General features: G+C 42.7%; 1 protein-coding gene across 1 annotated transcript; it reads left to right on the top strand.

Moving 5' to 3' along the window:
- Positions 1-1,848: 1,848 nt before the first annotated feature.
- On the top strand, positions 1,849-12,905 carry TMEM9B (TMEM9 domain family member B). The gene is made up of 5 exons (XM_027737719.1): positions 1,849-1,999; positions 4,143-4,234; positions 7,847-7,955; positions 8,911-9,045; positions 11,740-12,905. The coding sequence occupies exons 1-5, from the start codon at positions 1,925-1,927 to the stop codon at positions 11,893-11,895; spliced, it is 567 nt and encodes a 188-aa protein (XP_027593520.1). The 5' UTR covers positions 1,849-1,924; the 3' UTR covers positions 11,896-12,905.
- Positions 12,906-12,957: the final 52 nt, after the last annotated feature.

Raw genomic sequence — 12,957 nt, 5'->3', positions numbered from 1 at the left:
CAGGCTGGGCTCAAGCCCTTGCTTGACAGCAGCTGCCATGCCAGGGAGAGAGGCTGGATCCAGCTCTGGCAGCATCGGGTGGATTTGGGGTTCCTACACAAGTAGGGAAGACTTGTAGACTGCTTGATCTGCCAGGTCTTAGGGCTGGAAACACTGCTACTCACAAAGGTTGGCTGCCCTCTGCAAGAAGGTGAACATAGCCCTCTTGGGCAGAAATAACTAACAATCACACAATGAATGGGGAACATTGCTGAATTTTAGGGATATCTTCTCAGGGAAACATCTGTCTATAAAATGCATGAAGATTTATACAATTTATATAACTGTATACTCAGATGTGGAAAAACCGGATTATGTGCCACTTGCACACCTCATTTAGAGTCCTACTAATCATCACTTCTAACCCATTTCAACAGGGCCAGGATCCAGGGAACTACAGGCCTGTGAGCCTAACCTTGGTTCCAGGCAAGGTTATGGAAGAGATCACCCTGAGTGCAGGAAAACCAGGGCATCAAGCCCAGCCAGCTCGGAATTATGAAACGCAGGTCCTGCTTGACCAACCTGATCTTCTTCTATGACAAAGTGACCCGCTTAGCAGATGAGGGAAAGGCTGTGGATGTGTCTATCTAGACTTCAGTAAAGCGTTCAACATTGTACCACAGCAGCCTCCTAGAAAAAATTGCCTGCTTGTGGTTTGGATGGGTGGACTCTTTGATGGGTAAAAAACTGGCTGAATGGCCAGGTCCAGAGAGTTGTGGTGAATAGAGTTCAGTCCAGTTGGTGGTTGGTCACCAGGGCTCAGTTTGGGGGCCAGTCCTGTTTAACATCTTTATTGATGATATGGAAGAGGGGATTGAGAGCACCCTCTGTAAATTTGCAGATGACACCAAGTTGGGTGGGAGTGTTGAGCTGGTCGAGGGTAGGAAGGCTCTGCAGAGAGACCTGGACAGACTTGATCAATGGGCTGAGGTTCCACACGGCGAAGTGCCAGGTCCTGCACTTGGGTCACAACAACTCCACACGGTGCCACAGGCTGGGGGAGGAGTGGCTTGAGTTCTGCAGAAAGGGATTTGGGGGTGGTGGTTGGCAGCCAGCCTAGTAAGAGCCAGCAGTGTGCCCAGGTGGCCAGGAAGGCCAATGACATCCTGGCCTGTATCAGGAATAGTGTGTCCAGCAGAACTAGGGAAGTGATCAACCTTGTGTACTCAGCACTGATGAGGCCACACCTCAAGACCTGTGTCCAGTTCTGGGCCCCTCACTTTTAAAAGGACATAGAGATACTGAAGCATGTCCAACAAAGGGCAACAAGGCTTGTGGAAGGTCTAGAAAACATGTCTTGTGACGAACGGCTGAGGCAGATGGGGTTGTTTAGCCTCCAGGAGAGGAGGCTCAGGGGGAATCTCGTCACTCTCCACAACCACCTGAAGGGAGGTTGTAGTGAGATGGGGGCTAATCTCTTCTGCAGTGCCTGTGGTGAGAGGACCAGAGGAAATGACCTTAAACTGACAGGAGAGATTCAGATTAGGTATTAGAAAAAAATTTCAGTGTTATTGTGGTCAGACATTGGAACAGGTTGCCCAGAAAGGTGGTGGAGTCACCATCCCTGAAGGCGTGTAAGGGGCGTCTGGATCTGGTGCTGGATGATGTGGTTTAGTGGTTCAAGGGTTACAGTGGCAGTGCTGGGTTGGCGGTCGGGCTGGAGGATCTTAAAGGTCTCTTCCAACCTGGACGATTCCACGATTCTACAAACAGTTTAGTGCCGGCTGGCCCGCGCCCCGGAACCATCCTGCGGCGCCGCCGTTCCCGCGGGGCCGCCAGCGCGACGGACGACGTCTCACGTGAGGGCGGCGGCAGGCGGAAGTGATGGCGGCGGGCGGCGGGGGCCCGGCGGCGATAGAGCGGCGATAGAGCGGCGGGGCCCGACATGGCGGTCCGCGGGGCGCGCCTCTGCTCGCTGCTGGCGCTGGCCGCGCTGGCAGGGCTGGGCGCCGAGGCCAAGGTGAGCGGGGCGTGGGGGTCGGGTCGCGGCGGTGCTCCCGGTACCGGGCCCTCCCTCTCTCCCTCCCGTCCCCGCCGCCCCGGGGGAGGCCGGGGCCGGTGTTTTCGGGAGGCCGGGGGAGCGGTGCCGGGCGGCCCGGCCTCTCGCCAGCCCCGCGTTCTTCGCCGGCCTCTAGCTCTTAGCGATTGATGTCGCTTTGACACGGTGCCCGGGGCCGCCGTCACTCAGAACTACAGCCGGAGACGGGCTTCCGTTCCCGAGGGTGCCGGGGCTGGGCCAGGCTCCATCGCGGTGCCCCGCGGTACCGCTGGCTCGGCTCTCCCTGCCCGGCCCGGCCTCGCCCGGCTCCGGCTGCCTCTGCTGTTGGTCCTGCTGGGTTCACGTTTGGAACTGTTACCTCTTCTGTCACGGAACATCGTGTCTTCTAATAGTAAGAGTGCTTCCTATTGTCAGATTACTTGCGTGTCTGAGTTTTCTCCTTTTGAATGATAATCAGCTTCTCTATGGCGAGATCAGAAGTGACTCGGTGTGTGGTGTATATTTACTCTGCTCTCCTGGGCCCCGCCTGGAGGGCTGTGTCCAGCTCTGGAGGCCCCGGCACAGGAAGGACACTGACCTGTTGGACCAAGTCCAGAGGAGGCCATAAAAGCGATCATAGGCTGGAGCACTTCCCCTTTGAGGAAAGGCTGAGAGAATTGGGCTTGTGCAGCCTGCAGAAGTGGAGGTTCCTGGGTGACCTGATTGTGGCCTTCCAGTACCTGAAGGGAGCTTACAGGAAAGGTGAAGAAGAACTGTTTACAACGGCCTGTAGTGGCAGGATAAGGGGGAGTGGTTTTAAACTGAAAGAGAGTAGGTTTAGATTAGATATTAGAAAAAAAAATCTTAACTGTGAGGGTGGAGAAACACTGGCACAGGTTGCACAGAGAAGTTGTGGGTGCCCCATCCCTGGCAGTGTTCAAGGCCAGGTTGGATGGGGCTTTGAGCAACCTGGTCTAGTGAAAGATGTTACTGCCTATGAATGCAGTAGAGTTGGAATTAGATGATTTTTAAAGTCCTTTGCAACTCAAACCATTTTATGATTCTGTGATAGTGTAGTCAAGGTTTTCCAACTGACCTATGCCCACTTAGTGTTATTCTGACTTCGTTGTTCAGTGTAGAAGTTCATTACCTATACTTGTTCACACTTTCTTTTGTAACACCACAAGAAGTTGCCTTGAACTTTAGATAAGCCATGTTCCCTTGTCTCTAATTATTTGCTCAAAGAAGTTACTCTGATTTGGGTTTGAGAATGCTTTCATCTGTAACTCCTGGCTGACCATCTGTGTTCTCTCCCTAGGGTTTTCTGTTCATGTGCAATTTGGGAAAGGAATGAATTATCTAGTTTTAATATACTAGACGAAGTGGTCTTTTTTTTTTTTGAAATTCCATTTTCCCCAGTAGTGATCTAGATGTTTTGGGTGCTGCTTCTTTTTTCTTGTCCATAACAGTTAATTCTCCTCACTTCTTTGTGCAGTGCCTATTATTGTTTATATAAATGTTAATTTGTTTCTCTAAAACTGGCTTTGACAAGTTTTCATAGTTTTTCACCTTTAGCTTGCCTTTGTTTAAAATTCCTGTTCTGTACTTTTTCTCTACCACCCAATAACCTGTGGCAGTTTAAGACAAGAGGACCATGGGTTGCACTATTCACTCCAGTAGTTTTCCTTAGAGAGTTGTTTCTCTTGTGGGCAGGAAGGACAGAATTATCCACAGAGGTTTCTTTGCCACTTTCATTTGGGTTTAGTATCCTTTCATCACTGTGTCTGTCATGCAGCTGCCCTCATAAGCTGAATGGTTGAGTAACCAGCATCAGCAACTTCTGCATGTGTATTTTTTCTTATAAAGAAGAATGAGCTTAAATTCCGGATTTTTCTCTGGAAGAACACATCTCTATCTCAAATAATAGTGTTATTTGACAAATTGCTCTGCTCGATTAGTAATTTTGAAGGGTTGTTCTTAAACTTGTAGGAAATCCTGATTAAGACTATACAAAGATACTTGCAAGTAGCTTGTGTTAAATATTTCATGTATTAATGTGAAGAGTGTTTTCTGTATCCTTGGTTACTGATGATAATTTGTTCTAAGCATGTTGTTTACTTTATAGAATTCCGAAGATGTCCGGTGTAAGTGCATCTGCCCTCCTTACAAGGACCATTCAGGCCATATTTACAACAAAAATGTCTCACAGAAAGACTGGTGAGTGTGTGTACCATACAAAATTATAATAAACCTTGCTGGTTAAACACTTGTTCTGTGGTGATTATTTGTGACTCTCCTATGGTGGTGCCAGGAGAAATTACATCTGTTGCATAACTTATTGGAACTTTTCTTTTACAAGTACTCCAGAATTCAGCTCTAGCAAGGAATAAGGCTTGAAATCCATGAGTTTTGCCCTGTCTTCTGTTTTGGTTTGCTTGTTTGCATGTTTAGTTGTGTATTTAGACTTGGAATTAGTAGATGGGAAGAAGGTGTTGTATTTTGAACCCAGTGATTTGGAATGGTGTGAAGGCAAGGAAGCACAGACCTGGAACTGAGACTCAGGAGAGTTGTCTGTGCTTGCTCCACTCTTGAAATCCATCCAGTCATTTAGACTCTGTTGTTTCTGAAGGTCTGCATTGCTCTGAAGAGCAGCCAGACAGTGCAGTGACGTGACGTGGCCTGAGCCATCTGACAACACTTTTTTTTTGAGAGAGAGAAAGGTCTTGCATCTCTATGCCTCAGCAAGGTGCTCTATTATATCATTTAGGCAGCTGTGGCATGTCAGGCCCTTCTCCAAGCTGAGGACTGGCCATGGATGAGAGGTGGGGGAGAAAGGGAGCTGGCAGTGGTTTGTTACATTGGCCCAGCTCCCGTGTGTAATTTCACCTGGAGTATCATTGCCTGTGTGAATCATCAATTAAAACACCATGCTTTAGAGTTGTGTTGTTCCTGGAAGTGCTCAGAGATTCTTAGGTCAGCCTGTTAAGGCGTGACATACTTCCTGATGTATTGACTCTTCTTCAGTTACATTAAGAATTGATAAAAGACTTTTCAGTCTGATGAGTAGCAGCAGGTTGGCATCTTGGTTATGCAAAATTCATGCCCCTAAGTAGGCCCACAAAAATAATTATAGAAATAAAATCAGAGATATGATTTGATAGATATGATATCTATAGAGATATGTAGAGGTGTGCCTTGACTTATTAAATTACTTCCAGAAGAAGTGTGAGAAACAAGGCTGTATATTTTATTCTGAACTAATAAACATAAAACACAGTGTCCAATCAAAATTATTATTTTTGTCCCACATTATTTACTTAACATGATTACTCCTACTCTGACAAATGAAGTTGCAGCAATGAAACATGTTGATAGAATTCCAACTGCAGCAGGCATTTCAGAGTAGCACTGGTACTGGTTTTATTGTTAATTCCCACTCTACAAGTGAAAGTGGATTTTTTTTTCAGTGGGTACTGCTTAGTGTGGGCCTTACTAGCAGAAAAGACCCTGTTTCCCATTAAATCAATATTAGTACTCATTGAAGTAAAAATTACCTTTGAAGACTTGACTAATTTTATGATGACAGGCACTGTTGCATACGGGATCTCAAAAATCTATTTGATTACCTTAAATCTTGTTTTGTTGAGATTATTTCTTAATGAGCATGTGGGAATGCTTTATGTCTTTGATCTTCTGTTTGAGATATCTTCTTGCCACTTTTAAAAGACTTGATTGCTAGTTTATGTGCAACAAAATGAACAAATTCAGTGCTGTACTTTGGCTTCTGCATCAGTAAGGTAATCTGCATGAGGTAATCTGCATCCGTGCAAGATTAGTTATGGAATAGAGCTGGCTGGTGTGCACCATTCTTTAGGTATTTGATCAGTTAGTCATGAGACAAGCCAGATCAGTTTTTAGTGTCTTTATGAATTATGTACAGTATAATGACTACTTACTGCTGGCTTGTCCAGACATAAAATGAAAATTTAATGTTTAATGTTGAGCCTGTTATGTGCCTCATGATATTCTTATTTGGATGCTTCAGTTCTCTCTCTTGGAATGGTCTGTCCCTTGGCTTCAGGCTGGCAAACAGCACGTTATGTGAACATCAGTGTGGGCTGGGGTGCTCTGACACCACTGAGAGCACTGACCCTCCTGGAGTCAGGCTTGGAACTGTTCCAAGCAGCCCCATCCTGTGCTGGGGAAGCATTGTGGTGCCCAAGTGTTTACAGGGTTAAATAACCCACTTCCAGAGCTCAAAGTACAAACACCCACCCTCTGCAGGCACTGGTGTGGAGGCCTGCAGTGGTGTCATGGACGTGGGGGGAAGGAGGATGCCCTGTCCATGAGCTGAGTGAGCTGGAAACCTGCCTGTGCAGGAGCTGCCCTTCTGACAAGAGCAGCTTGCCTTGGAAAAACTGCTTTCTTGGTGCTGTTACTGTGTGTGCAAGGGAGAGGGTGGTAATGTAGAGGCAGGTGGGTGGGAAAATCGTTTAGAAAAGTGTCAGCCTTTTCTGTATTTTCTTCTAAACTTGCCCTGGAATCACTGTCCAAGAAAACACATAATCTCAATTCTAAGGTTCTGATAGATTTTACACTTCTTAGCAACTTGAAACACTGAACTGGAGAAAAAAACCTGTTGACATTAGTATTTTTATATTCTCAGTAACTACTGTACTTAAGCTATGTGCAAGATTTCTGCAGAACTTGTGCAGCATATTGATGCAAGCTTCCAGTCATAGGAACAGCAATTGCACTGATTATAATCCACGTGTATTTTTGATTTTGCAGCTTGAATGCTGCACTCTTCCACAGAGCAGAATGTAATTGAGCTTTCACATAAATAAGAAAGATAAACCTTCCAGTCCCCTCCAGAGGCTGTGACTTGGCCCTCAGTAGTTGTAGTTATGAAGAAGAAATGCAAAGAAAAGTGCCTGGCTGTGTGTTTTGCAGCATTGTAATTTACCCAGCAGTGCTGAGTTCTAGGCTGCTGCTGTCGCTTCAGGCAGCATAAAGGCCAGGATAAGGGCCAGGAGAAAGGCAAAACAGGATTTTAGTTTTGCCAGTGGTCTGGAGAGACCCTGGCGTCTGAACTCTGAATAACCAACCTAAGTCAGCAGAAAGACTGAAATTACCTAAGTTGTTGTTGGAAGCAGTTGTCTCATGGCAGCTGGATTTTAGTGCTGTCGTATAGAGCACCCATAGTATTGTCAACCACACTTTTCGACATGGGATTGGCATACATTTTGTAATCTTTTAAGTCAAATTGTGCTTTTGCTGAAAGCTGAATGCTCTTTATTCACTATCCTGAGAAACAACCCATCTGATCTCCCTTTTTTTTTCTTTCTTTTTTTTTTTTCAACTTCTGTACCTTGTGATGGCAAGAAAAAAGAACTTCAGTTCATGAATGTCACAGAGAGGTTAATCTCCCTTCAGAGAGTGGAAGGATAGAATAAGGCTCTTTTGAGTATGATGAGAAAGAAGTGGAATTAATAGCTGAAATTTACTTCTGTCCATCATGTCAGTGTCAAATAATGCATTTGTGCTGGATTCATATCCTTGGACTTGTTCTGCTAACAGCTTTAATACTTTCACTGAAAAGTGAAAACACTGTCTTGAGACAGAAAGCTCTTAAAACTTGTCTAGCAGCTTGTCAATAGCTGAATATCTTGTCTAAGTGAAATAATTGTGGAGTAGGGATTTAGTTATACCTCTAGTTTAGAACAACTGAACTTAAGCAAAGGTGGCTTCTCAGCTCCTGCAGCATAGTGGAACAGCTGAGATAAAACCAGCTCAAAACTGACTGGGCAGTTTCTGTCTTTTCTTCAGTGATTGTCTTCACGTGGTGGAGCCTATGCCTGTCCCTGGGCCTGATGTAGAAGCCTACTGCTTACGTTGTGAGTGCAAGTATGAGGAGAGGAGCTCTGTCACAATTAAGGTAAATGTGATTTTGTTGGCATATATGAAATACTTCAACTGTTTAGTAAATATGTCTGTTGTCTTTTAGAGAAATATTCTTTTTAAAGGGAAAACTTTTCTAAAGCAGCCTAAGATTGAACTTTTTTTCACAATAGTTGCTCACAGTTTATCTTGAGTGATAACAATAGTGTCAAACTATAGCTGAAGAAGCAATTTTGAGACTCTTTATTGAAGATCATTTGAGATTAGACTTTACACCACTAAATTTGAGATTAGGCTTTACACCTGGCTAAAATTCTGAGTGTTAAGCTTTGGGCTTTGTTTTTCTGATTATTTTAGGGGGCCTCTCATTACTCGTCTGTCTTGCTTGCTATAAATTTCCTTTATACATTGGCAAGATAAAAAGAGCAAGATTGTCCATGTTTGTTCTAACAGGTGTTTTCTGTCTTCTTTACATTCTTATCCTATTGGAGCCATTGAGCCCTGGACCGGGTGAATAGATCGTGCAGTGTATCTTATGGTCTTTGATAACACAGACCACTTTTTTTGCTATTTTAGAAGTTTGGTATTTTGTTTTGTGTTCCCATTTTGCTTGGTGACTGTTTGAATGCAGATCTGTCCTAGAGAATGGACATCATTGGGTGATGCCCCAAATTAGTAAGCCCACTTTAATGGTCAGACTGAACAGTTGTCTTGGTTGAGGTGAGATTTATAACACTGAATTGTTTTAAGAGGGATCACATAAGATTTTTAGCAAGCTCTCACTAAGAGGAACTGTTTCAAGCTAGTATACATCTGCCCCAAACCCTATTAATACCAGGTTGTAGTTTGTTGGTTTTCCTCTCTTCGTGGGTTTTAAGTCATCTGGTGACACTACCAGAGATTAGACATTGGGTGTACTCTTCTTTTGGTCCTTGTTGTGAGATTGTGGGAAGAATGTCACAATCCTGGTAAACTGTGCTTGCATTATTTAGGTAACAATCATCATATACCTGTCTATTTTGGGCCTACTTCTTCTGTACATGGTGTACCTCACACTGGTGGAGCCTATACTGAAGAGGCGTCTCCTTGGACATTCACAGCTCATACAAAGTGATGAAGACATTGGGGTGAGTTCACCAGCGTGTTTGTGTTTAGTTGATAGAAAATTATTTGGGATGAGCAGCTTTTTTTTGCCAGGCAGTGTAAATGCTTTCCCTGAAGGGAGAGCATAAAAAAAGCTGTGTAGTGACTTCTGTGAAGCCATTCCTTCATTTTTCACTGGGCTAGAAAGTAGTAAGGGGGGAACTGCTTCAGTTATCCCAGCTCTAAGCACAGATTATTTTCACAGAGAAGAAACAGTAGGAATGGAGGTAAGCATATATATAGGAGTACAACTTAAGTGTTAGTGATCCAGAGTCTTGCTGGTGATCACATTTATGCAAATTGCTTACTGCTCAGATTGCTCTGTGCAAAAAGGAGTGGTTGCATCTTCTTTTGCTCCAGTTTGAATTTGTTGATGCTAAAAATTCAAGAAGAAATTGCTATAATGAAGTAAAATAGTGATTGATGCAGAAATAATTTCTTAGTATTACAGCTAGAAATCAAAATGTGACAGTATATTCCAGAACAACCTTTTCTGGGAGGAAAAGGGGAGTAGTCCATTAGTGATGCAGTTTCTGTCATTACTGGCCTTCCTAATCTGGGTAACAATCATGTATTTTTGTTGTGAAATCAAGGCACATAAAACACAGCTGATAAAAACTATTATCTAGGAAAATGCTTAATTTTGAATACTTAATAACCCTCTTGCCAAACAGCAACACCTTTTAAAGTGAAGATGGCTTATGATTATGTCCCACTGTTTCTGAAATTCCTTGTGGATTACATATAGATATGTTGCAACTACCTTTGCATTGACACCATAGGATTTTCCCTACGGTGTTACTTCTTAGGGAATTTTGGGTTGAGGGGTTTTTTATTTTTTTTTTACTTGTGCTGTATGCTATGGCTCAGACAAATTTGTACCTTAAATGAATTATATTAATATCCCCAAATCTGGGTTAAAATCTTTTGACTGTAAGTGGAAGAAGTGAAATAAGTCCCGTGGCACAGTTCACGTTAACTGCAGAATGAATTTACCTTAAAATCTGGGTCCATCTTAACCAATGCTGTGTTGGCCTGAGCTGTTCTCTGACCTGTGCCTGTGGAGTCACTAATGCTTTTATCTGCAGTGATGCTTGGAACAAATGACACCTCGTGTCCTTGCTTACTTCAAGTTGCTCCTTTCCTGTTAATCCTCCACCTGTTACAGTGAATGTAACATAATTTAAGGTCCCTCATCCTCATCCTTGCCTTCCTTCTTGCAAGTTCTTGAGTATTCTTGTCACACTTTGGAAATACCATGCACATTGATTTTCGTGGCTGAATTTCAAGCCAGTATGTTTGCTCTTTCTTGTTGCCTGTTGATAACAGTGGTAACTGATGAATGTAAGCCACTTCCTTAGTCCTCTTTCTTATTAAATTCTTTTTTCTCTTTGTTGTCTACATAGAAATTGAGAGTAGCTAGCCTTTGAGCTGAGATTCTTGTTTATCAGGAAGGCCAGTACCATCCAGCTTGTCCTGCATTCTCCCACCACCTGTTCTATGGCAGAAATATGGTGTTATTGTGATTTTGTTTCCCTGTGAATGAAGGGATCTGTCACCTGTTAAATGCTTGTTCTAGGTGTATTCAACTCTACAACTTTTTGTGGTGAGATTACAGCTCTTCTGCTCATGGATTGTCTCTTGTTCTCTGAGCATATTTATTTGAGGCTCATGTGTGGCTTTGGGACTTGTAGCAATCACTTCAATAGGTATTGCTGATGATAATCTCTGTACAACTAAGAACTAGCACTGAGCTGCTCTACACAGTCATGTCACAAATAAAGTAGCCATTAGTATGATCGTCTTCAAAAGTGTTCTGGAAAAAAAAAAGGACTGTGAAATGTAGGCATTCAAAGAGACAGTTATTTAATATGGGACATAATTACATTATTTTTCATTATGCATTGTATATATGATGCTTTCTGACATAGCCTTAGCAGCATGACTTTGTCCAAAACAGTTTGGTAGACCTGAAGAAGTTCTATCAAAGTTCAGTTCCAACATTTACTATTTATAACTTTGTTATATTTCCTAGAGGAAAATAAAGCTTTGCAGGTACTGCTAGAAAACAGACAGAGTAAATATAAAACAAGCACTGGGTTTTTGTTGAGTTCTGTCACTTAAACAGCTGTATTGACACTGTGCTTTTAGACAGCTCGGTACAATAGGCTTAGTTTGGTAAACATCAGAGTGTGTTGGTTTTGTATAGAAACTCTGTGTGAACATCCTGAACTGCCTGGCAGTAAATGCCCAGGAGCTGGCAGAGAACTGACTCGGAGATTCATTTTTAAAGTGAAGTGCATTCATGACTGGGAGGCTCCCAGAGCCTGGATCTGTCCCTCCAGCTTCTAATGGATGCAAGACCGGGGTTCTAAACCTGCAGCTCACCGTGGCATCTCTGGGCAGCAGATGATTGATTGACAGTACAATGAAGTGTGGTCTATTTGGGAAACCTGTGGAAGTTACTGTGAATGAGAAATTGAAGTACAGTTCTAACTATTAAAAAACTTGCTTAGTCATTATTACTGACCTGCTTGTTGAAACAGCTTTTTAATCCTAAAAAAAAATAACCAACCAAAAAAGACAAAACCAAACCTTTGGAACATAAGGACACAAAAGACTAATGTGGTTGCTCTGTGGAATCGTTGGGGTCTAACTGTTGACTTTTGCCATTCCAGGATCACCAGCCTTTTGCAAACGCCCACGATGTGCTGGCTCGTTCTCGGAGCCGCGCCAACGTGCTGAACAAAGTGGAGTACGCCCAGCAGCGCTGGAAGCTGCAGGTCCAAGAGCAGCGCAAATCTGTCTTCGACCATCACGTTGTGCTGAGTTAATTGTGTCTCAGTAAAACAACTCCAGGGAAGTAAAGTGGACTAATAGAAAGAGCTGACATATGTCTTCCTGATCCTGCCAATTCAGAAGAGTTTTCTTGAATGATTTGTTATTGATTTAAAAGAAATAAAGAGAAAAAGTGTTTGAACTTTGAAGGAGTGTACTGGAGTGGGAGCAGTTTTAAAAGATTAGTTAACCAAAAGCTAAAATCTTTACATTTTCAAATGGCTTTTACTAACAAAACTGAAAAGAAAACAAACCCTAAGATACCTTGGGTTGCCACTGTGGTACATTATTTACAGTTGTGACTTTATGGTGGTTTTTAACTATATATTTCTCTTTACTATTTATGTGGTTAAAAAGTACCTGGGAACACAGTAATTACTTACAACTCACTAATCACTTTATGTAAAGACCTTTTGTAAATATACTTGGATTTTCTGCTGATTAATGCTAGGTACTGGAAATCGAAGTCTTGCAGTGTAGTTTTCGTATCAGAGAATGAAATCCTGGTTGGCTGTATTCATCATTTGGTTTCTTGCACTCGTACCTTCAAGATGCTTGTATGGCAAGTGATGTCTGCAGATTTAAGGTAAAACATAATGGACACTGACTCTTTGAGCTGCATATTTCAAGTACTGTGATGTAGATAAATTCAAATGCAGTGCACATCAAGACAGTGTTATTTTGTTCTATTTTGCTTTAATAGCTTAATATATTGTAGGTGTATGATAACTCTTAAAAAAATCTTTCCCTTTCTTTTCATGGGTAAAGTCTCAGGAGTTAGTATATGATGAAATATTTATTATAAAAATCTTCCTGCATTTGTCTGGATTGATGGTGTAAGGCACATACTTTCTCTAGCACCTGTCATCTTGGGAGTTAGGTGTATTTTTTTATCTGTGACTCTGTACTCATCTCTCTTAAGAGGTATACAGTTGCTAGATGACTAACTTTCATATATCCCCTTTGGAATGTAACAATTAAAGATAAAACTGATTTTTGAAAAATGGATCTGCATTATCAGTTTGTCATCATTTTTCTCCCTCTTTATGCTGCACGCA

This window comes from Pipra filicauda, unplaced genomic scaffold (assembly GCF_003945595.2).
Source record: "Pipra filicauda isolate LSUMZ 115617 unplaced genomic scaffold, ASM394559v2 scaffold26_size5592650_pilon, whole genome shotgun sequence".
Classification (NCBI taxonomy): Eukaryota; Metazoa; Chordata; class Aves; order Passeriformes; family Pipridae; genus Pipra; species Pipra filicauda.
This window is presented reverse-complemented; position numbering and strand designations above follow the sequence as displayed.